General features: G+C 37.4%; 1 protein-coding gene across 1 annotated transcript; it reads left to right on the top strand.

Annotated features, from left to right (window-relative positions):
• Positions 1 to 4593: 4593 nt before the first annotated feature.
• Positions 4594 to 19185, top strand: SLC7A13 (solute carrier family 7 member 13). Its single transcript, XM_082434063.1, is given in 7 exon segments — positions 4594 to 6669; positions 6672 to 6712; positions 6714 to 6817; positions 10576 to 10646; positions 10650 to 10707; positions 15124 to 15485; positions 17715 to 19185. Coding segments are annotated over 7 exon segments (1476 nt in total). The 5' UTR covers positions 4594 to 6141; the 3' UTR covers positions 18027 to 19185.
• The last annotated feature ends 3112 nt before the right edge of the window (positions 19186 to 22297 follow it).

Here is a 22297-nt window from a genome sequence, read left to right as displayed (position 1 = left end):
TTTCTCCTATCTAGTAGCATTTTTTTTTAAGTCTATTTGTCTTTTGTTAGTATAACCCCTCCAGCTCTTTCTTGGGTACCATTTGTATTATGTATCTTTTTGTATCTTTTAACTTATTTGTGTCTTTGAATCTAAGTGTCTCCTATATACCATATATAATTGGATCATTAAAAAAATCCATCATGCCTGTCTCTGCATTTTGGATCAGAGCATTTAATTATTCACATTTAATGTAACTGCTGATTAGGTAGGATTTATGTTTGCAATTTTCCTATTTGTTTTCTATATGTCTTTTTTATTCCTCTGTTCCTCCATTACTACCTTCTATTGTGTTAAGTAGATATTTTCTAATGTACCATTTAAATTATTTTTCTGTTTACTCTTTTTTTTTTTAAGAAATACTCATTAACTTTTTTTTTTTAATTTTTATATATTTATTTTATTTTTGGCTGTGTTGGGTCTTCATTTCTGTGTGAGGGCTTTCTCTCGTTGCGGCAAGAGGGGGCCACTCTTCATCGCGGTGCATGGGCCGCTCACTGTCGCGGCCGCTCTTGTTGCGGAGCACAGACTCCAGACGCGCAGGCTCAGTAATTGTGGCTCACGGGCCTAGTTGCTCCCCGGCATGTGGGATCTTCCCAGACCAGGGCTCGAACCTGTGTCCCCTGCATTGGCAGGCAGATTCTCAACCACTGTGCCACCAGGGAAGCCCTGTTTACTCTTTTTTAAGAGTTATTTTTTTTAGTGTTTGCCCTGAGGATTACAACTGGCTCCTTAACTTAAAGCAATCTAATTTAGATTAATATTAACTTAATTTCAGTAGCATACAGAACCTTTGCTCTAAAGGAGAAGATTTGCTCCATTCCCTCCTTTTTCTTATGTGATATTATTGTTATATAAATTATATCTTTAAACATTATAAGACCATCAACACACATTTATATTAATTGCTTTATACAGTTGTCTTCTAAATCAGATAGAGGAAAAAAGTTACAAAAATTGCATTTGTATTGTGTTTTATATTTATCTATGTAGTTATCCTTATTGATAATCTATTTCTTTATGTGGATTTGAGTTACCATCTAGTGTCTTTTCATTTGAGACTGAAAGATTCCCATTAGAGCTGGTAGTTGTGAATTCCCTCAGCATTTGTTTACCTTGGAATATCTTAATTTCTCTCACTATTTTGAGGAATAGTTTTGGTGGATATAGAATTCTTGATTGACAGTCTTCCCTCATCCACCCCCAGCACTTTGACTGTATCATTCCACTGCCTCTGGCCTCCATAGTTTCTAATGAGAAGTTAGCATTAATCTTACTGAGAATTTCTTATACATTATGAGTATTTTTCTTTTGATGCTTTCAAGAATCTAAGTTTGATTATAATGTGCTAGGGTATGGACTTATTTAAGTTTATTCTATTTGGGGCTCATTGGTTTTTCATCAATTTGAAAGGACACTAGTCATGCTGGATTAGGGCCCACCCTAATGACTTCATTTTAAATTGATTACCTCTTTAAAGACCCTATTTCCAAATATCATCACATTCTGAGGTACCAGGTATTGGGAATTAAACATGTCTTTTGGAGTAACACAATTCAACCCATAATATAAACTTTATAGAATTAGTCTAGGAAATTGATTAAGCACACACACACACACACACACACACACACACACACACACACACACACCAGCAGCAATAACAACAATAACAACAAACTTTGGGGAGGAGGGATCTGATTTCCAGAGTTACCACATTCACATTATCTAAAATGTCCAGTTACAAAAAAAAATTTTGTGACTCATGAAGAAACAAGAAAGGCACAGAGGAAAAAGAAGATATGAAGACACAAGAAGAAAAGAACATGTAACTGGAGTCTTGCATCTGCAAACAAAGAAATTCTGTGGATTGCCAGAAATCACCTGAATTTGGATGAGATGAGGAAGAATTCTCACCTAGAGATGTTGGAGATTGTATGGCCTTGCTGAGATCTTGATTTTGAACTTCTAGCCTCCAGAACAATAAGACAATAAATTTCTGTTGTTTTAAGACACCTTGTTTTTGGCAGCCCTGATAAACAAATACAGTTTGTATTCCCTAGTGTGCAGCCACTGTATTCTCTACTAGGTGGGCTTAGTAGTCAGCTAATGACTGATCAGAGATTCCCATAAATGCTTGGGACCAATAAGCCTTCCAGTCTTTGCTAAGGAGCTCTCCGTGTGGGTTGAGGCACTCCTTTTATGCTCAGGCAAATTACTAGACTAACTTACGCTTCATTTCCGGTTTTCACAGGGACTCATTGTCAGCCAGAGGTGAGAGCTTGGAGCCCTGTTAGATCTTTCCTGGGCATTTATACAGCCCTGAATGTGCACATGGCCTTCTAGATATTTAAGAATATATCAGCTATTTCCAAAGGCCCTTCTGGACATCTCCTACTTTAGGCTGGATTTTTTTCTCCCCTAAACTGGCATTGCTGCCTTAGGCTGTTGCTGTGTTCAACAACTGTAGTTGATTGCTTGAGTTAAATACTCTGCTGAGAGGGATTTTTTCCGAGCCCTGCATATGGGGTTTTTCAAGGAGCCAAGAGATAGGTCCAGTAAGAAGAATGCTCTGGAGATGGTGCTCTTGGAGGAGCTCCTGGTTTGCCCCTTTTCAGTGGCTGCAACACTGCTCATTTTTACAGCTACAATATGTCAGGGCTGCTGGTTTTCAAGACTAGTTCAGAGCTAGGGGAAGGAGGACGGGAATAGGGCAAATTTAAAAATCCACAAACTCAGCTATTCTAATGGAAGTTCAGAAGTTTTTCTTGAATAAATTCTCCCTAGATTGAGGCAGGTCTTGGGTTAGTTTCTAAAGTACAGAAAAAGATGATTTTGACAAAATTTTCAGTATTTTGTTGCTTTTATGGAAGAGCAAACATATGGGGATCTTCAATCTGACATTACTTATATTTTAAATCAGGGCAACAAAAAGTAGAATTAGACATTAAGAACATGGAGTAACACAGGATTGGAGGCTTATGAATTGGGCAAGTTCCTTTACCTCTGTAAGCCTTTTTTTGCATATCTGTACAATTGAGGTAATGATATACACTCAACAAGACTGACACTGTTAGGTCTGCCTTCATGACAGATCTTCTCTTACGAGGGCAATTATAGAAAAAGAAAAAATAATGATAAACAGGAAAAACACTGTAAACCCTTCAGGGTGGCATCTCGCTGTAAAATTTAGTCTTTCAAAATGTCTCTTCTCTGCTGTTCCCAATCTTCTGTTTCTTAAGTCATGTGTGAAAAGACATGGGCATGGCAGTTTCTCATTTAGCTTTCCAGAGTTTCTGTCTAAGGACTGAGCTCACCTACATGCTATGTGGAAGATAATTCTCTGGGCACTGGAGGTGCTATGCCAGTGAGCCTAATATTGGATGACTTACACATTCTCCCCTTTGATGGAGTAGCTCCACATAGAATCTTCAAGAATACCCCCTTTAAAGTAGGAGTCCTGTTTCAAAGAGTGTTTCCCCTGAGTTTGGAGAATCTCTGATAGTCCTGAGAAAGCCAGAAATGTGGGTTGATATTCCAGCCCAAGTTTCTTGTTTTACACTCTTATTTTTCAGTGTCACAGACATACCTGAATACTATTAAACTCCAGGGATGCATGAAATGGTATAGCCTTTTGCTCCTTGTATCAATTAGAGCAGCAGAACCACTAGGAAATTGTATCTACATCTACATCTATTTCTATATCTATGTGTAGATCTATCTATATCTATATATCTTTATTTCTTTATCTGAATCTCTATTTCTATCTCTATAAAAACTAAAAGGATTTTCTTATAGAGATTTGACTTTATGTAATTGTGGGAGCTGCTTAAGTAGTCTCTATTAAGGCTGTTGTCCTCAAGTCTGCTGCTGGGAAGTTGAAGTTCAGGTCATCCAGAAGGGGTGATGCATGTAAAAGTGAAGGAAAACAAGAACAAGCTGGAGCCTACAAAGATGAACTGAAATCTGCCAGTTTTTATTACCACTAACCTTGATGGTGTGGACATCTTGCAGAAGTTGGGGCCCTTCTTGGTGGAACTAAACACATACCAGACCCAGAAGTTGAGCAACTGAAGGAGGATCCTGGTGAAGGTGGAAGAGTTACAGGCTTACCGTCTCATGCTAGAGAGGTAAGCCAGCAGATATATGACAGTTACAGCAAAGGGGTGGGCCATCATGTATAACACAATGTATATTGTAGAAGAAAAATTGCCCAGAATGCTGGTTACAAATGGCAAGGCAGATTTTATTTGAGCTACTGCCGTAGGAGAAAGAGACTTCAGTCTAGAAATGAACTTGACACCAAATACAGCAAAGACAGCTGGGAATTTATAGCCATGGGCAGAGTGAGGGAGTCAGTGAATGGAGAAGGACTAGGAGGAAATTGATTAGATAGCAAGGGTGTGGGTATTCTTGCTAAACTGTGCTGAGCAGGCCATGGATGAAGGCTCAAAGGAGCCTGATTAAGTTTGGTCAAGGAGGGGTTCCTTGTCAGTGTGAAATATCAAAGTGACTGCTGCTTCGTTTCTGCTTTCTAAATCTCACAGTGGATTCACTCACTGTCTCTCCTGAAAGTAGGTAGGTGGGAGATTGATTGACAGGACATTGGCTAACTCTGCCCCCTGCTTCTACTTTGTCTCCTTTTTTCCATGAGTTAAATTATATTTTACCCTCTTTTAAAATATTTTATTGTGATAAGTACCTAACATGGGATCTATCCTCTTAAATTTTCAGTGTACGTTATTGCTGACTGTAGTTATAATGTTGTACATCTCTAGAGCTTACTCATAGCTCAAATTTTATGACTGTTGATTAACAACTTCTCACTTCCCCCTGAACTCAGCCCCTAGTAACCACCATTACAGTCTTTGACTTTATGAATTTGACTATTTTAGGTATCTCATGTAAGTGGAATCATGCAATACTTGTCTTTTTGTGTGTGGCTTATTTCACATACTGTATTTCTATTTTAAGGTGAGCTTTCTGGTCTCCTTCCCTCACTCCTAGGTCCTTCTCTCTGGGATAGGAAGGGAGGCATGCTTTCATTTGGGTAGTGAACCCGCTCATGTTTATTGAGATCTGTACAGTATTATTACTGGACTTTCTGGCAGATCAGATGCAATCTGCCAGAAAATAGCCAGTTTACCCACAACCAAAGCAAAAACATAAACAATTTCATTTTCATTTACTCTTAAAGGAGAATTTGGAAATAATTTACTTCCGAGGCAGGGGGTGTGCTCCAAGCTTATGAGGCTTTAGAGATGCTCAGGACAACACTTTGCATTGTAGCGTCAACATATATAAGAGCTATTAAGGCTCAGACCTTGCTCAGATGATCAGGATCCTCTTTCCTTCTGTCCATGGGGGTCAGGCGTCATCCTATACTTCCTGTACACATCTTTCTGCATGTGACCCAGGAAACCAGAATGATGGCTGTTTAGGGGACAGGCTTATGTTGCAGGGTCTTTCAGTCCCTCACCTTGTTAATTGGTTTCCATGAACTTGATAAAAGGTAAATACTTGGTTTCTTGAAAGCTTGATGGTAAAAAATGGGAGGAAGAGGGAGTAGAGTAAGTGAGAGGATAGTAAGTGAGCTAATTCCTCAGTGTTCATGGGAGGAAGTCAACGGACACTTTCTTAAGTAGAGATATTTAAGAATACAAGTATTTTCATACTGTTTAGAGTTGTGGAAGCAACCACCAAAAAGAACCAAAACCATATATACTTTTAAATGGTTGTTTCCAGAGAAAAGAACTGGGAATATGTTTGGGAAGGAGTGAAATAGAGCAGGAAACCCCTGCTTTTTGCTGTAATATCCTGTCTTATTGAAATCCTTTTTTTCCATCTGAATGTATTATTTTGATAATAATTAAAAAAACAAGTCAGACTTAAACCCTTCCAAATAACCTTACATTATTTTACTTGGATGCATCACATATATTTTGTTAATGATTGAACATAGGCTATATTTAACAACGGTGGAAAAAAAGGGCAGCACTCTTTTATTTCAGAGAATCCATGAACATCCTTTCCAGCAACATAGGCAAGAAAATTCAGAAATTATAATTTATATAAATAAAATTTAAAAATTCTTCAATTACAATGGATGCAGAGAGGAAGATACAGCTCAAGAGCGTATTTGGATATTCCTGGGGCACAAGTTTTTTAATTGTTAATATAATTGGAGCAGGCATTTTTGTGGCTCCCAAAGGGGTATTGAAGTACTCTTGCATGAACGTGGGGCTCTCCCTGTGCATCTGGGCTGGTTGTGCCTTATTGCCCATTATGACCTCTCTCTGCTCCGCAGAGATAGGTATAACCTTCTCACACTGTGGAGCTCACTACTATTGTCTCAAGAGATGTTTTGGCAACTTGATCTCTTTCCTGAACCTCTGGATAACCTTGTTTCTGGGGCCAGGGCTAGCTGCCAGTCAAGCTCTGCTCCTCGCTGGGTACAGCATCCAGCCTTTTTATCCCAGCTGCTCTGTTCCAAAGCTGCCAAAGAAATATCTGGCACTGGCCATATTGTGGATTGTGGGAATTCTGAATTTTCGTGGTGTGAAAGAGGTGACTTGGCTTCAGATATCCAGCACCGTGCTGAAAATGGCCATACTCGGCCTTATTTCCCTAAAAGTGGAGTAGTGTTGCTGGTGAGATGGAGGAAGCAGAATCTAGAACTCCTTCTGTGCTGAGTTTCCAGAAGCCTCCCGGTTTATAGAAGCTGTCTTCCAAGGATATTTTTCATATTCAGGTGGAGGATGCTCTATGTATATAACAGGTGACCAACAATACCTTGAGAAAAAAATCTCAAGCCATGACTTATTGCATGCCATGTGAAATGCACATCTTTTATTATATTTTGTGTTTCATTTAAAATAAATGACTCAATCTATTTTTTCTTACTTATTATCTTCTAAATCAGATCAGGATATGCCAGCTCTGCACTTATCACCTACTCTTTAATTTTTTCCACAGTTATACCAAAGTATTTATTTTCTTGAATAAATAAATAAAGCTTTCTATTCTGGGACCACAAATATGGGACCTCCATGTCAAACTAGTTCTGGGGTTGTGGAAATACTCCCCTTCCATGAAACCGTGAATCCAAGAATAATCCAATGCAGACTATGTTTGTGTTATGGGTGGGTGCGACACACTCAGGCTCTTAAGTATTTTTAAAAAGAATAGAATCATAGATATCCTTGATTGCTCTAAGGCTGGACTTAATACTCTTCCCTTCAACGTCAGGACAAAAGTTTTCTCTCCACTTTCAAAGTCAGTCTCTTCCCTTTAACTCTACCTGTATCCTTTCCCTCTCACCTCCTCAGGAAACTTGCACACTTATTTCATGTTTCTCAAAGTCAACCATTTTATCAGTTTTTTTCTTTGACATTTAAACATGAAGCAGATGCTCTACTATTGAACAAATTTTTCCTTTAATCTTAGTACCCCCTGTAGTGACTGATGTGTCCATCATTCATTAAATCACTCGATCAGCAGATATTTTTTCAAACACTGACTATTTTTAAAGCCCTGTATTAGGGCCTGAAGATGAGTAAGATGTATTCTTTACCCCAAAGAGGCTTATAGTCTAGTAGAAGTGGCAATACTTAGATTTTGGCCACTTACTAGCTTGGCAAGTATCTTTAACTCTCTGGATTTACTTTTTTTTTCTCCTTCATTTGAAAAATGGGCATTATCGCTTAAAATCACTATAATTCTGTGCCTTATGAGCAAATAATGGCACAATAGTATTTAATAAGTGGCTACAAGGGGAAAATATAATTACTATGGAAATTCAGTAGAAGGTAAAATCACCTTTTGCTGTGTCATCAAGTGGAAAAGGTAGCAATTTTCACTGAATCCAAAAAATTCTAGCAGTAGAAAAATCTGAGTGAAGCTGTGGAGACTAGACGTGTGCAGGTGTGTATAAGACATGGCACACAATCTTGGGTGACTGCAAAAATGCTTTCCACCTGATGGGCTTGATAATAGATATGATTGCTAAGCCAAGCACCTAGAGAGACGTAGAACAAGATGGCATAGGACTGGAGACAGGTGACTGGAGAATGCCAACTTTTAGGCAGTAAGTGGAGAAAGAGGATCTGCTGAAGAAGCCAGAGGAAGTTTAGAGAATTATGAAAGGAAATCACCATGTTTCCAAAAGGGGGGGAAATCAACATGGTGAACTGCTTCAGAAATTGAGGAGTGTGACAACTGATCAGAAAAAATTTTAAGAAGTCATTGGTGAATTTTGAGCATGAGAGGAAATTTGGCTTTGAATTTAAAAGTGAAGTATTGAGAAAAGAAAGCTATAAGAGATTAGTCTTTTATGAGTAAATGGGTCACTGCAATTTGAGAGGCTAACAGAATAAGAAAATTTTTCTTTTTTCTCTCTCTCTCATTTTGTCTCTCTCTCTTTTAAGGATAGAAGAGATATCTTTGGCATCTATCTGTGCCAATTTCATCTTGTTCCATTGCCAAAGATGTTTCATTGCTAGATGACTTTGCTGAAAACAGATTAACAAAATTTGCTAACCTATCAATTATTACAGAATTCTTGAAAACCAGCTAGCAGTAAACAAAAGCTGAAGGAATTTCAGTGTATGCTGGGATTGTTAATTTACTTAATAAATTTTAAGTATAACTAACTTCTAAGTAACACTTTTACCAGTAAAATAGTAATTTGTAAGCAGCTGACTTTGCCTACCATAGGAACGGCCATCTTTTAAGTTCAAAACCAAGGATATTCACTACCTGTCTAGCTATTATATTGTATATTATATTGTATTATATTCCTATCTCCTCTGTAACAATCTAATACATAATGAGAAAGAGCAAAAGGCCCAGAGGAAAGTACAGGTAATCCTAAAAGTAGCCCTTTTGCTTGCCCAAAAGCTTTAACTAATAACCATAGTCATTAATAACTTATTAAGTGCTAGGCATTTGATTGGAATTTTATGTCTCTGTATTTTCCATTTCCCCAATATACAGGTAAGGAAATTGAAACCTTGACAGTCAATAAATTGTCCAGAAGCCCGTAAATAGTTAAGTGGTTCAGCCAGCATTTAAATGAGAACTTTCTAATTCTTTACTCGTCAAGTACTTAATCAGCTCATATTTGTGTATGCCATGGGCGTTACATTCAACCTTTGGGCAGATGCAGATGGAAGGAATCTGACATTTGTCAAAGGACAAATATTTATTAGTCAGAGGGATTTAGCTTTAAGTAACAAAAACCCACACACATTAGCTTAAACAAGCAAAGGGGAACTTGCTGGAAGGATAATGTTGTATTTCAAGGAAGACCTGAGCAACCAGTCTTCAGGAACAACAGGAATTATGGAAGCTCTAGAACTTAAAAACTAGAGTTATTAGCTGGATTTTTGTGCTGCCATTACATGCTTTTTTCCTGATTCTCTCAGTTTTGTTGACATATGGTTCAAATTCTTGCAAGAAATCTTCTCGTGTACTGGCAATGATTGGCTTCCAGTGAGTCAGAGGTCTGTGCTTGGTTATTACCTATTACCAGGGCACAGAGTCACATTGTGTACACATAGCTATAATGTTCAATTCTTTATGTCAGGGATAATTCTCAGAGAACTGAGACTGGGGAAAATGGTGTCACAAATGGGACAATATTTGAGAATAAGACTATCCTGGAAAATCATTATATATGATGCTATATCATAACGTCTTTTCTGCACTTAATATTGGCATAAAGGGAAGGTAAAGAGACCACAGGGAGAGAGTATTTATGACAGACTCTTTTACTCTTTTTACAAATGCTATGAGACTGTATAATAGGACAATTTTGTTAGCCTAGGAGATTTTTAGCTATTTTCCCAGAAGAAGTTATGATTGCTGAAGGAAGGGTAAGTGTCAACTAGGCAACTAGAAAAGGAAAGAACATTCCACGCGAGAGAGTGGGCTGAGGGCAACAAGGAGCACGACACTTTTGAGAAACTGAAAGAAGACCAGTGTGCCTGTAACACGGATAGCAAAGGGGATCATCAACTTGTCATATACTGTATTCTCACAGCCCTTTCTCCCTTTTCACATGGACGCTTACCACAGTCACTATTTTAACTTTTCTTTAGGTGATTATTGAATTAATCATAGGTCCCCTTCTTAATGTTGAGCTTCATGTTTGTTTTTGCTCACCACTGTATTCCCACTACTCAAACTCAGTACCTAGTACCTAACAAAGGAGACTGAAGACACAGGTAGACTCCGAACCTACAGGGTCTCATGGACTAAGCTTTCATTTTCATACTTGTGCATTTCTTCAGAAATTTTACCATCTATGGGGGAAATGAAGACATTAACCTCCTTTTTTTTCATTTAGCACCAAGCTCAGAAGGGAGGGGTGTGTGTAGCAGTTCCTACTCTGTGCGTGCGTGCGTGTGTGATGGTGGTGGTGGCCTGGGCGGATAGGAAGAGTCCAGCCCAACACTTGATACATGGAGCAGTTTTAAAGATTAATTTAAGGCATAAGTTTTACCAGTTGTGATTTTGCTCTTTTGCGTGTTATAGGGGAGCTGAAGAAACCCATGAAGACAGTTCTAAAATGCATATTTACTGCATTCCCTCTGGTGACTATTGTTTAATTTCTGGTTAACATTTCCTACCTGACTGTTCTGACACCCAAGGAAATTCTCTCTTCAGGTTTGTACGTAAATAACTAAGGCAATAAATAATAATAAGGACAGTTCTGGTCCTTTTAGCATATGTAAGTATCATTTTACCAGTTGAGACTGCTGTTTGCTTTTCATTATTTTATAGAGTCAACTTGTAATTTTTGAAAATAACAGAGGGGCCAAAGAGCATGATTTGGCTTAGAAATGAGTTTCACATTTAAGCATGGTAATGTGTTTTCTGATAATATGGAAAAGTATATATAATGATGGTGTATGGTGCAGACTGGGTTCAAAATGTTAGTATTCCTTTCATGATCTCTTCTAACCAGAGTGACATTGTGTAATCAGTGCCTATAATATATATAATACATATATTATATCTACTAAAAATTTCACAACATGAATTTTCCAAATGTTCTTCTAGGTGACATAAAGAATGATAAACTTGAAATGTAGGACATTAGCAGTTAAAAGAATAGATGCTAATGGTCAAGTGATATACATAGTTAATATGATTAATATGTAATATAATGTTGTTATTTACCATAAATAACTCTAAAATTTATGGTGGCAAAGGGCCCTGAACATATTGGAAATATGACAAAAGATAACTATTTTAAGACCCTAGTTGTAGCATAAAAAATGAAAGAATAGGAAAATCTCAAGGAAATAAACATATATTTAAAAATGAATAACAGATTCAAGGAATAAAAGGAAATTTGGAAAGAAACGAGGAACAGGAAATATGAAAGACCAGCAATTTCCTCAAACCAGCATTAAACGTTGAGTTATCAGCCAGTACTTTTGGGACTCATGTCTTTTAAGTAGCTATTACTGTTTTGGTAAATCTTTGGGGCAGTGGAAATAAATCTAAGGGAGGTTTAATATAAAAGTCCTAACACACTTTGCCTCAATTCTTGTGTTACTGCCATGTAGGAAGCTGCCATATGCATGATATCAGTGTTGATTTACAGTGGTCTAGCTCTGTTAGGGAGCTGTACACTAGAGATAGTCAAGATTCTGAGTATTTGTAGGAACAAACCAATTGCTAAATTGGACAAAAACAAGTAATGATTTATTAACTACTTTGATTATATAGAAAATAAATTTATGAAGCTAGGTACAGGTGTGGTCAGGGCTGTTGGTCAGCTGGCTCAGCCATAATGGCTCACTGAAGCTGGCATCTGTTTTGGCCAGTGCTTTGGCCATACTCGTTGTTAAAAATGATGATTATCTCTTCTGGTGTGTCATAATAGTTGCAGCATTTTTGTGGGCGGTATAGTAGTTTTGGCATGTATGGAAGACACGTGAAGTATTTTGACTATAATTGATACAACCTTTTTAGACATATTACCCTTAGATCTTGTTTAAATTCTGAAATAATATTTTTGATTTCAAATATCTACCTTTTATTGTATTATGAACTTACATTAAGGAAATAATCAGAGCTATACATGAAAAAAGTATGTACAGGGACAATCATCATAGCATTACCTATGAGAGCAAAAAATTAAGGACCACCAAAATATTCAATAAATTTGAAATAAATAAATAATTTATAGAAATTTATATAATAGACCATCCTGAGATTTTTCAAAGATCATATTTTTGAAGAATACTTAAAGTAAAAAGACTGTTTATAATGTAATAATGAGAGCAAAAGCAGGATCTATATTACAATACAAAACAGAAAGTATCAATAACTAATTAATAATGACCTGTTGGAATGATATTGAGGGTGATTTTTGTTTATTCTTTACTAAATTTTCCAAATTTTCTTTAATGAACGGCAAAATTTATATAGTAGGAGAAAAAATTATAAGCAAAAGAAATAGATTCCTAAATTAAGGAATTTTAAGGATTAAGGAGTGAATGTTTTCAAACAAATGGGTATATTTAAAAGACATGAAAAGCTACAAAGGGATATAGAGCATCTAGGATGTGTGTGTTTTTCTTAGAAGAAAAAATAGAGTAAGTTCTACAGCACATTGGGGAAGCCTGTCCCTCTAGAATGAGGTTTGTGGAAATGTCATAGTGAGGACACAGGTTCCTGGCTTTATCAGCCTGAGAATTTCAAAGTTCCTGAAAGCCCTGCTAACACACCATTGACAGGGGTGCTCCCACTTGGTGTTCTTGAGGGTTCCGTGTTATATTTGAAACTAGAGACTATTGGCATAGGAAAAGAATCCAAAAGAGTAAGTACATTGTCTGGGAGCAGAGGCTAAGAAGGTTTCTTTGACCAGAAGCAGCCTGCAGATAGCTGGTCAGCCAGGCGTGATTAAGTACTTTGAGAGGAAACTGAAAATGTTAGAATCACTTACTAGTAAATTGGTACAATCATTTTTGCAGGGTAATTTTGTAATACCTAGCTTATTTTTAAAAGTATATACCTTTTGACTCACAAATCCCACTTCTAAGAATTTACTCTCAGAGGAGAAGTGCACCAACACCTGAGGGCACAAGTGTGTTCATTAAAGAACATTTTTAATTAGTAAAAAATTGAAAACAACCTAAAAATCCACCAATATGGAAATAGTAAAGAATTTAAGTTGCAGTTATATAATGGAATATTGAAAAATTTTAAAGATAATTAGATGGCTGTATATGTACTAATATGATCAAGATGTATTGGAAGGTGAAAAAAGCAAGATTAACCGTGCAGGTGCACACACATACACACACACACACACAAATACATATATGTACACATATACATACCTCTCACAGATGCTTATATATGCATAGAAAATTTATGAAAGAGTATCAAAAAAGATGTTAACAGTAGTTACTTCTGGGGTGTGTGAATGAAGGATTGGCAAAGAAAGGGACACTTACTTTTTACTTTATGTGTTTCGGAGTTATTTATTTTACTTTTTATCAAAAACATATATAATATAATTTTTTAAAGAAAACAAATGACATAAGGAAAGGAATGAAAAAGAAAAAAAAATGACTTGTAAGATAGAGATAAAGATTATACAGCAGAGCTGAACTAGAACCTCCCCTAATTATAACCAACCAGGTTTGTAAAGGATGGGAAATCAAAGGAGAACAAGGGCTTCACTACTGGAAAGAAGTATTTCTGAAATGTGTCTGAAAATGGAAAATGTGTGGAGATATGACTTTTCAGGAGGAATAACCAACAATACCTTACTTAAAATGAATATTAAGTGAGGCAGGAGACATTTTAAAACAAGACCCAATATTATAGAATAACATTAAAGAGAATAGTGAAAAGAGCACTTGAGGCTATTTGAAAGGACTTTAAAAAATAGACTTTAAAGAACAGGAACCACTGATGATATTTCAATTTCATCATATTGAAAATATTTTACTGTTTGTTATAAGCCAGTATGTTGACGTGTTGGAGGCTCCCCTGGAAAACAACTTTGCCATAACCCTGGAGGACCCCTACCCCCAGGGACACAAGATCGTGTTGCACTCTTTCCACTGAAAAACTGAGAATTTTTTTTCTGAGTCTGAATGATCTATCCTAGCTTATATATCCTACATAATATGAATTGGATTCAGATAGGTTCTCATAGATAGTGGATAATTGTTTTCACTGATGCCTTTTATATCTACTGACTTATACTGAATTAGCGTTCATAAGATCTCTTCACCTTTAAGTAAAAAAATCACAATATTCTCTAAAGATTGGTCAATACCAAGGTTTCTCAATCTTAGCACTAGACATTTTGGACCATATCATTTTTTGTTGTTTTGTCCCATGCATTGTAGGATATTTAACAGCATCCTTGGCCTCTACCCACTAGATGCCAGCAGTAACCTCCTACCTTCTCAGTTGTGACAACCAAAATTGTCTCCAGACTTTGTCAAATGACCCCCGAGGAGCAAAACCACCTCCCCTGAGAGCCCCTGGTCTATAGTTTAGGCTAGTGCCCAAATGTCATAAGTATTTTAATCTGTGTGTAATTTATTTTCCCTGTCTACATGGTTTATTTTTATTTCTGTTAAGTATTTCAAATTGCACCATGATATGGGAACTTTGTGAGTCTCATTCCTGTGTCAGCAGCATTGCACCGTGATTTTTTTCACTCTGACTGTAATTATCAGCACTCTGTAAACTAGTTTTAGTTTAAGCACTCACTCAATCATCCATTCAACAAAATCAATTTATTTCACAAGTATCATTGAAAATTTACTCTACGTCTGTCACTGAATGAAGTACTAGTTTTATAGAAAGGAAATGATCTTTGCCCTCAAGAAGTGAAATTCCTCATCTATTGGGGAATACACATACAATAATAACTGGTTTGACAGAGCTAAAATGGACACATGCATAAGGAAATAAAGAGTGAAATTAAATGAAATTCAAATTTTTAATGACTTTTTAAATGTCCTGCTTTTATTTAAAAATAATTTTTAAAGTTTTATCATTCTCTTTTTAAATATATTTTCTTGTGTTCTGGTTTTTCTGCAGATGCTGTGGCTATCACATGGACTGATAGAGTTATCCCCTCATTAACATGGGTTATTCCTTTTGGTATTTCTGCCTCATTATTTAGCAACCTTCTGATTAACGTATTTGAATCATCAAGAGTAATATACATTGCAGGCCAAGAGGGCCAGCTGCCTTTGTTATTTAACATGCTTAATATTTACTCCTCTACATTTATATCTGTGCTACTACTTGTCATTATGGCGTCCATTGCGGTTGTCTTGAAAAACCTAATTGATTTGATAAACTATCTTTATATTGTAGTTTCTATTTGGTCTGCTTTATCAATGACAGGAATACTAAAACTGAGATACCAAAAGCCCAATCTACCTCGACCTTATAAGGTAAAAGTGAGTTTTCTAATATTTTCTGTGTGAAATCAAAGATACTGGGTGTAAATATATTGGAAGACTATATTCAGAATGTCTACATGTAAATCTTTTTATTACTAACAAATTGTGAAGCATGTACAGATAATTTGGTCTTAGATTTAATTTTGATTTTTATTGGGTAGATTTTACTCAATATAAAGTCTCCCAGGTTCTGTTCGGTTTATTAGAGAGAAGGATAGTCCTCTGGACTGTCAGACAAATCATTATGAGTCTTTTCAGCAGAGATTACTTTGTTTACTTCTGTAGCTAGCTACCACTGCATACCAGTATCTTCCACAGTCAGGGTCAGATTTAGCAGGTGAGAAATAAGAAGAGGCAAGTGCTGCTGTGGGGTCACAAGTTATAACATCTCCTGTCCTGAAACGTCAGCTTAACTTGATCACCAACAAATTCCATCCTTTCAATTCTACTTACATTTAAACTTACTTTCAGTCTGGATGAAGAAGGGTTTCACAGGAGTGCTCTTTAATCATAGAAAAGGAAAGAAGAAAAAACTGGACAGCGTAAGGAAACTATTGGAGAGAGGTGGCCTGATGCTTTGATTATCAGAATAGTAAAATAGTCTTGGTTGGCTCAGCATCATGTTAAAAGCTTTGCTTGGATTATCAAAATTATTTCTCTCAGTAATACAGAAGACGGATACTAGCGTTATCCCCATTTTACAGATCAGGAAATAGGTCTATAAAAGTTGTCACTTGCCCAAGGTCACACAGCATGGAGTGGAGCCAAGATTCAAATCTAGGCAGTCTCTTTAGGATGTTTGTCTCTCACTTAGTACAAAATATAAGAAAGAACTCTGGGAGGAAGCAATGTTCTAATCATCAGCTTTGGTTGACTTACAACCATCTTTTCTTTTCAGTTCCTTCTACTTCCATCCAACCATCCCCTAATTATATCAATTATTAAGAAGCCACTATGATTTGAGTACCTTGCTAGGTATTCTGGGTGCAGAAAGGAATAAGACTTGGCTTCTGCATTCAGGCAGACTATAATCTATCTAGACAGTCAGATGAACCAAAACCATCGTATGATCATTGCTACATGGTGGCCTCCAGAGTATGCTCAGAGAGTACATAGGGAAGGGGAATCTTCTTGTTTTTTAACCACTGATCCTCAGTGTCTTCAGACTTAAAATGGGAATAAATAATGCTTACCTCCTAAGAATGTGGGATGTATTAAATGAGCTAAGGCATGCAAACAATACAGAGCCACATTGATAGTTATTATTATTTATATTATTATTTGATATTCATTTGCATCAAAAAGGAAGGCAAGGGTAACCATAACGTAAGTGGTTGAAATTTGTCTCTAATGCCCACATGAATGCTCTTCTCTCCTCTCTCAGTTTTTGGATAACTGATAGTAAGCTCTGAGATGATAGGTTATCTTTCTCAGGGGTATTTTACCCATTAAAAGGAGCTTCTTAATGATTTAAACCTCAAATGAGTGACCCTCTAATTAAAGGGTTTAATAAATTGTGACTAGCTGTGTTATACTTTGGAGGTATAGATTCATATCTATCTCTTAAATACATTGCAAAAGTGACTGCCTACTGAATTTTCTCCCTAGGTGGGGTAATGTTTGGTGCAAAACACTTGCAATCCTAACACAAAGCAAGTGCCAAGGATAGGGATTCAAGGTTTTTGGCAAAAACAGAAACCAAAAATATCCACAAAAAATAAGGAGAATTGTTTTGGCCAAAGTATTTATTTTTATTTGTTTTGTTTTTAATATATTGAGCCTACAAAGCCATAATATTTACCTGTCAATATCTACTTGAGTAACATAGGGTCTGAGGATACTCTGTGTTATTGACGTGAATTTCCTACTGCCTTGAGATATTTTTCTGGGAAAATTGTTTTGACTTCCTTTGGGCCTTAGGAACTCCCTCTTAAAGAACTCATGTCTTCTAGACCAGAAGATGTTTATCCTACTGGCAAGTGGTCATGATTATTTTCACTCATGAACAGTCAAATGCTAGATGTTCATTCCCTACAGCCAACACCCTAACAATATGAATTTTCAGCATCTTAAATAGTAAGCCAGATTTATCTAAAGTCATGGATAATTTAGCCCATTTTCTATCAGTAACTTATATCTTATTTTTTGTTTATGTAAATAGGTAAGTACCTTAAATGGGTTTTCATATCTAATTTTTTAAAAAAATTTTGCTCTTTTCAGGTGTTTTTGTCATTTCTATTGGCAGCAATAGCCATCAGCCTGTGCTTGGTTTTGATACCTTTGGTGAAGTCTCCACATATGTATTATATCTATGTGTGTCTCTTTATTCTCAGTGGACTTCTGTTTTATATACCTTTAATATATTTTAAATTGAGGTTGCTTTGGTTTGAGAAGATGACGTGTTATTTACAATTGCTGTTTAATATTTGCATCCCTGAAGTGTCTGATGAACAGATGTCAGAAGTAGAAGTAGGAACTGTGAAAAAAAAAAATAGCCTTCTAAAAACACACCAAGTTCCAAATAAAGATTAAGCACATAATGGAACATTAATGATAAAGTACCTATGGTAACTTTCTTTCTCAAATGAGACAATATATACAGAAGTACACAAGACAGTACCTATCTTTAAAAATCACACAGAAATTGTTATGTGTAATGAAAGCTCTGTTGTTTTGCAAAAAGCTTAAGTCTTGGTTTGCATTGATATATTGATGATGTCTCTCCTACTCTTCCATTTTTTCTGCACCCCACCCCTTCTTTACTGAAGTTGTGGTTGTCTTGTAATAAAAGTTAACAGTTAAAAATAAAAAAGCATGGGAGTTCTCTGGTGGTCTAGTGGTTAGAATCCAGTGTTTTCACTGCTGTGGCTGGGGTTCAATCCCTGGTCAGGGAACTGAGATCCCACAAGCGGTGCTGTGTGGCCAAAAATAAAAAATAAAAAATAAAAATAAAATAAAATAAATAAATAAATAAAATAAAATAAAATTAAAAACCATTCTCTTCAACTTTCCTGAGTCCTTCTTTTGGTGCTGATTTGAATATAAAAAACAAACCCATTTGGAGAGGGGGCGGAGTCAAGATGGCAGAGTAAGAGGATGTGGAGTTCACGTCTCCTCACAAGTACACAAGAATGCATCAGAGCAATTCTTGCAGAGCACCTACTGAGCGCTAGTGGGGGACCTCAGACACCCATGGGGACTGGAGGAATCTCTGTGCAACTGGGTATGACGTGGAGGGAAGGAGGGGGAAAGAAAAGTGGAGGCAGGACAGGACTGGCGCCCCTGAAGGGGGGCTAGGGAAGAAAAGAGATTCCCACACTCAGAGGGCCCCACTCATGGTGAGGGGATCAGTGGGGACAGAGAGGGACCTTCAGGGGATTGGGGGATCAGAGGAGAATGTGGCAGCTGGTCTGTGGAGGGCGGGACAGAGTGGGACCTATGAGTATGGTCTGTGTCGCAGCACTGTGCACCCCAGCCTGAGTTGTGTGTGTCCTGGTGGAGAGAAGGGCTGGGTGCCGGAGAGTGAGGTTTGGAGGGTGGACCTGGGGAGGGGATGGCTGTTGGCGGTGGGGAGGCAGCCTGGGGCAGCAAGAGGGAAGGGCTTCACAGCTGGGAAGGTTGGCAGAGGAAGACCGGGCCACCAGGGAAGTGGGGCACCATTGTTAAGTGATGAACAAAGGGCAGGGCTGCCATTGCAGTGCCCTTCCCCACCTGCTGGCCTGGCCTCCTTGGGCAGTGGGCACACCTGAGTGGGCTCGCCCACCCCTCAAGTCAGGGTATCCTCCACCCACTCGGGCCCCAGTGAGCCTGCTAGTGTCCCGGGTCTGAGCCCTTCCCTGCCAGGGCCTCCTCTGGCTGCATGGGTCCCAGTGGGCCTGAGCACTGGCCCCCCAAAGCCTGCAAGGACCAGGCGGGTCCTGGCAGCCCACGCACCACCCCAACAAAGATTCCTCTGGACGTGTGTGTCCTGGGCCTGAGCACCGCACCCCTCAAAGCCTCCAAGGGCTGCACAGGCCCCAGGCCTGTGTCCCACCCCCACCAAAGCCTCCTCTGGCTGCGTGGGTACAGGTGGGAAGCCTGTGTCCCAGTTGGCCTGTGTGGGCACATGTGCTCTGGGCCAGCTTCAGGAGCAGATGCTGGTGAAAAGAACACACGCAAAGGTGGGGCTGACACAATGGGTTCAGAGACCTACCTAAAGGTCCTGGAGGGCCTCCTGGGGAAGTGTGGGTTTCACGGAGCTCACCATGGGGGCAAGGGCACTGATGGAAGAGGCACCATGGAATCCTTACTTTTATTTTTAAAAATTTTAAATTTATTATTTATTTATTTATTGATGTGTTTTGTTGTTTCATTTTTATTTTTTCTAACATATTTTTTATTTTTCTAATTTTATTTTACTTTTTCTCCTTTGTTATTATTCTGCTCTTTTTTGTTTGTTTAGTTTTTGTTTTTGTTTGTTTTGTGTTTTTGTTTTCTGTTTGTTCTTTTGATATTTTTGTGTTGTTTTGTTTCATACTGTTTTTATTTTGTTTTGTTTTTGTCTTTTTTAAAATTTCTTTTATTTTTTTATTTCTGTTTTTGTCCTTTTTGTGTGTTTGTCTTTTGTTCTCTTAGCTTTTCTTTTAGCTTGTCCTTTTGGTTTTGTTTTATTTTTTGTTTTCTGTTTAGTTAGTTTTGTTTTTATTATTGGTTTTGGTTTTTGGGCTGTCTTGTTTGTTTGGGTGTCTTCTTATTTTTTAATTTCCTTGTGGGTTTTTTTTGTTTTTGTTGTTTGCTTGTTGGATTGTTTTTTGTTTGCTTGGATTTGTTTTTGTTGTTTGTCTTGGGTTTTATTTGTCTGTTTTCTTTCCTTTTTTTGTTTGTGTGTTTGTTTTTGTTTGTTCAGTTTTGCTTTATTATTTGCCTTGGGCTTTGTCTTTTTTTTTTTTTTGCCATGTGGCTTCTGGGGTCTTGGTGTCCAGTCTGGGGGTCTGACCTGAGCCCCTGTGGTGGGAACACCAAGTCCAAGACACTGGGCTAACAGAGAACTGCAGGCCCCAGGGAATATTAATCAGTGTGAACTCTCCCAAAGCTCCTCATCTCATCTTGGAACCAAGACCTAGCTTCACCCAACTGCCTGAAAACTCCAGTGCTGGATGCCTCAAGCCAAACAACCAGCAAGACAGGAACACATCCCTACCCATCAAAAAAAATGAGATGACAGAAAAATACATTAAACATGAAGGAGCAAGGTAAAAACCTATAAGACCAAATAAATGAAGAGGAAATAGGCAATCTACCTGAAAAAGAATTCAGAGTAATGATAGTAAAGGTGACCCAAAATCTTGGAAATAGAATGGAGGCATGAATCGAGAAAATACAAGAAATGTTTAACAAGGACCGAGAAGAACTAAAGAATAAACAAAAAGTGATGAACAACAAAATAATTGAAATGAAAAATACACTAGAAGGAAACAATAGCAGAATAACTGAGGCAGAAGAATGAATAAGAGAGCTGGAAGATAGAATGGTGGAAATAACTGCCATGGAGCGAGTAAAGAAAAAAGAATGAAAAGAAATGAGGACAGTCTCAGAGACCTCTGGGACAATGTTAAACACACCAACATTCAAATTGTAGGGGTCCCAGAAGAAGAAGAGAAAGAGAAAGTGTCTGAGAAAATATTTGAAGAGATTATAGTGGAAAACTTCCCTAACATGGGAAAGGAAATAGCCACTCAAGTGCAAGAAGCACAGAGAGTCCCATACAGGATAAACCAAAGGAGAAACACACAGAGATGCATATTAATCAAACTAACAAAAATTAAATTCAAACAAAAAATATTAAAAGCAACAAGGGAAAAGTAACAAATAACATACAAGGGAATCCCTGTAAAGTTATCAGCTAATTTTTCAGCAGAACCTCTGCAGGCCACAAGGGAGTGGCAGGATGTACTTAAAATGATAAAAGGGAAAAACCTACAACCAAAATTATTCTACCCAGAAAGGATATCATTCAGATTTGATGGAGAAATCAAAAGCTTTACAGACAAGCAAAAGCTAAGAGAATTCAGCACCACCAAACCAGCTTTACAGCAAATGCTAAAGGAACTTCTCTAGGCAGGAAACACAAGAGAAGAAGAAGACCTACACAAACAAAACCAAAACAATTAAGAAAATGGTAATAGGAACATACATATTGATAATTACCTTAAGTGTAAATGGATAAAATGCTCCAACAAAAAGACACAGACTAGCTGAATGGATACAAAAACAAGATCCATATATATGCTGTCTACAAGAGACCCTCTCAGACCTAAGGACACTTACAGACTGAAAGTGAGGGGATGGAAAAAGATATTCCATGCAAATGTAAATCAGAAGAAAGCTGGAGTAGCAATACTTATATCAGATAAAATAGACTTTAAAATAAAGACTGTTACAAGAGACAAGGAAGGACACTACATAATGAACAAAGATCAATCCAAGAAGAAGACATAACAATTATAAATATTTATGCACCCAACATAGGAGCACCTCAATACATAAGGCAAATGCTAATAGCTATAAAATGGAAAATTGACAGTAACAAATAATAGTGAGGGACTTTAACACCCCACTTACACCAATGGAGAAATCATTTAAACAAAATTAATAAGGAAACACAACATTTAAAAGATGCAATAGACCAGATAGACTTAACTGATATTTTTAGGACGTTCTGTATGAAAGCAGCAGAATACAATTTCTTCTTAAGTGCACACAGAACATTCTCTAGGATAGATCACATCTTGGGTCACAAATCAAGCCTTGGTAAATTTAAGAAA

Source organism: Balaenoptera physalus (assembly GCF_965194825.1).
Source record: "Balaenoptera physalus genome assembly, chromosome: 17".
Classification (NCBI taxonomy): Eukaryota; Metazoa; Chordata; class Mammalia; order Artiodactyla; family Balaenopteridae; genus Balaenoptera; species Balaenoptera physalus.
Note: the sequence above shows the minus strand (reverse complement) of the source record. Positions and strands in the feature narration are given on the sequence as shown.